This window comes from Limulus polyphemus, unplaced genomic scaffold, assembly GCF_000517525.1.
Source record: "Limulus polyphemus unplaced genomic scaffold, Limulus_polyphemus-2.1.2 Scaffold12547, whole genome shotgun sequence".
NCBI classification, from domain to species: Eukaryota; Metazoa; Arthropoda; class Merostomata; order Xiphosura; family Limulidae; genus Limulus; species Limulus polyphemus.
In genome coordinates this window covers 6,277-9,230 of record NW_013678157.1, presented here as the reverse complement: position 1 = coordinate 9,230, position 2,954 = coordinate 6,277, and the positions used below count along the sequence as shown (strand labels likewise).

Sequence of the window (2,954 nt, the reverse complement as noted above, 5' to 3'; positions counted from 1 at the left end):
ATATCTACAACTTACAGTTGATCCCTAGTTCTAGACACTGATGTTATATATATTTACAACTTACAGTTGATCCCTAGTTCTAGACACTGATGTTATATATATTTACAACTTACAGTTGATCATTAGTTCTAGACACTGATGTTATATATATATCTACAACTTACAGTTGATCATTAGTTCTAGACACTGATGTTATATATATCTACAACTTACAGTTGATCCCTAGTTCTAGACACTGATGTTATATATATATATATATCTACAACTTACAGTTGATCCCTAGTTCTAGACACTGATGATATATATATCTACAACTTACAGTTGATCATTAGTTCTAGACACTGATGTTATATATATTTACAACTTACAGTTGATCCCTAGTTCTAGACACTGATGTTATATATATTATCTACAACTTACAGTTGATCCCTAGTTATAGACACTGATGTTATATATATCTACAACTTACAGTTGATCCCTAGTTATAGACACTGATGTTATATATATACATACAACTTACAGTTGATCCCTAGTTCTAGACACTGATGTTATATATATCTACAACTTACAGTTGATCCCTAGTTATAGACACTGATGTTATATATATCTACAACTTACAGTTGATCCCTAGTTATAGACACTGATCTTAACTTACACTTGATCCCTTTGCCCCAGATTGAGCCATCAACTGAAGGTTGTTGTCTGGAAATTTCCTGATTAATCCATCTGGTAAGCAGACTCTATTAGAAGTAAAGAAAAAACCGTTTTGGTGACAATTATCTATGAAACATTCTAACCACAACACAAGAAGCTATTAACAAGTAAAGTAATTACTGATCGAAACATATTTTCTGATAATAATACAAAATACATTAAATTTATAAGAGAAAAAAGGAAAAAAGACCTATAAAAAAATAATAATAACTGCATGTATAATACTGATACAACTTTAACGAAAATTTCAGAAAACTACTTTAAAAGAGATACATGATTTCACAAGATTAAAATTTGATAACTACAAAGACATAATTTGTTGACTTGAGTGTTGATTCGATTATTCACAAAGTTACTGCCATAATGGATAAGTAACTATAGGAAACAAGAAATACAAATAGAACACAATGATTATTCATATATTAAACCAAAAATAGTAATTAGAATATACATAATTGGATGTTATTATTTTAAATAATTTGGTACTCAAAACAGAATTACTTCGTTGACATGGTTCAAGTTTTTTTTTGCCAAAAGGAATATAAACTTTCACCAGAGGGAGTTAACAAGTTCAATACAAATAAATCAGTAAACACAGGCTTGATAAATTGTTAAAACTTTATATTCTTTACATTTGCTAGTCACAGATACTCTATACAGAAGACCAATCATTAGTCTTAGGACTGACTCTCTCTTTTGTGATAGCGAGATGGGTCTTAATGCATAGAAATTTGTACCCCCCATACACTTATACAATAAGTCATTTGACTATAAAAGATGGCGTAATAAATTTGATAAAGTGTTCAGTGTTGATTTGGCATTTCCATAGTAGCTGAGGTCAACAAGAGTCGAGAGAACGCACATACATAACAATATCAATTTAAGGCTCAAACTGAAACAAAACCTAATGCTTACTTATTGATTTTATTGTTGAAAGAATCAGTTCTTTGTTTCATGACATTGTCCAATTGCTTCATTCCTCTGTCATCTTTACTTCGGTGAGCCTCCTGCAGCTTATCTAACAACTCTTCTTGATTGTCTGGGTCGGTGACGCCCAAAGCTTCAGCGGCTGCTTCATTCCCAACAGTCTTGGCACTTCTCATTATCCTCCACCGTTTCTTATTGGCCTTAATTAAATATGCATTACACTTCTCATGACTCTATAACTAACACCTTATTACAAACACAAAAATTTGAATTGTTCAACTTTAATGAAATTAAAAAATGATGTTCATTTTCATGGTATATACCTGTAGTTCCCAATCTTTGTCCAACTGATGACCAGCTAGATCCTAGCCCAAAAGTTCAGGGGCCACTTTGTATAATATTAACTTTTTAATGCACTTTTACGTTACATTGTAAAATAATATATTTCAATAGCTATATTTGAAAACATACATTTACTTAACAGTCTTGCAGACCAGCTAAAATATCCCTGTGGACTAGAAGTGGCACACGGACCAGCTGGGTTAAAAAAGCATGATTTGTTAATTGGTGATATTACATCACAACAAGACTTATTTTCATCTTTCATTACTGGATAAGATCTTTTTTAATTCCTACATAAACTTCTATAATTGTTTTCCTGTATGGTGTTTGTGGATTACAGTCTCTAATTTCTATTATACATTCAAACATTTCTCATTAAACTTGCATCTTTTTATCTTTGTTTTACAATTTCTTTTAAAAAAAATTACATTTCTTTCTTTACACAAACACACAAAATAATGAATACAACTAGTGGTTATATTCTCTAATGAAATTCATTAATCCAGTATAAATCCTAATACTTTTCCTTGTAACAGAATCCAGTTTTTTTTAGAATATATCAATAAATCCATGTTTCTCCAGATGAAAATGCCAAATTATTTGATTTTTCGGATAAAAATGTCATCTCCCACAGAGAGTCAACATTTCTTTAAACAAAATGTTCTACAGTAAGAATTGACCTTTTTAAGGAGGAGTCAACACACATTTTTAAATCCTAAAGTCCTACAGTAATTCATGTCATTTTCTCTCAAAGTCAACACTTATTTAATCCTAAAGTTCTACAGTAAATCATGTCATTTTCTCTCAACATCAACACTTATTTAACAAGAAAGTCCTACAGTAAATCATGTCATTTTCTCTCAAGATCAACACTTATTTAACAAGAAAGTCCTACAGTAAATCTTGTTTTCTCTCAGGAAGATCAACACTTATTTAACAAGAAAGTCCTACAGTAAATCCTGTTTTATCTC

At 30.5% G+C, this 2,954-nt stretch overlaps 1 protein-coding gene across 1 annotated transcript in view; it reads right to left on the bottom strand.

Moving 5' to 3' along the window:
• LOC106477013 (DNA-directed RNA polymerase I subunit RPA1-like) overlaps window positions 1-2,954 on the bottom strand; it is a gene marked incomplete at its 5' end in the record, with an annotated part of 9,676 nt that overhangs the window by 2,789 nt on the left and 3,933 nt on the right. Inside the window, 2 exons of the mRNA XM_013937620.1 lie at window positions 656-740; window positions 1,630-1,841. Of these exons, the coding sequence (XP_013793074.1) occupies window positions 656-740; window positions 1,630-1,841 (297 nt within the window). The remainder of the gene's footprint in view (window positions 1-655; window positions 741-1,629; window positions 1,842-2,954) is intronic.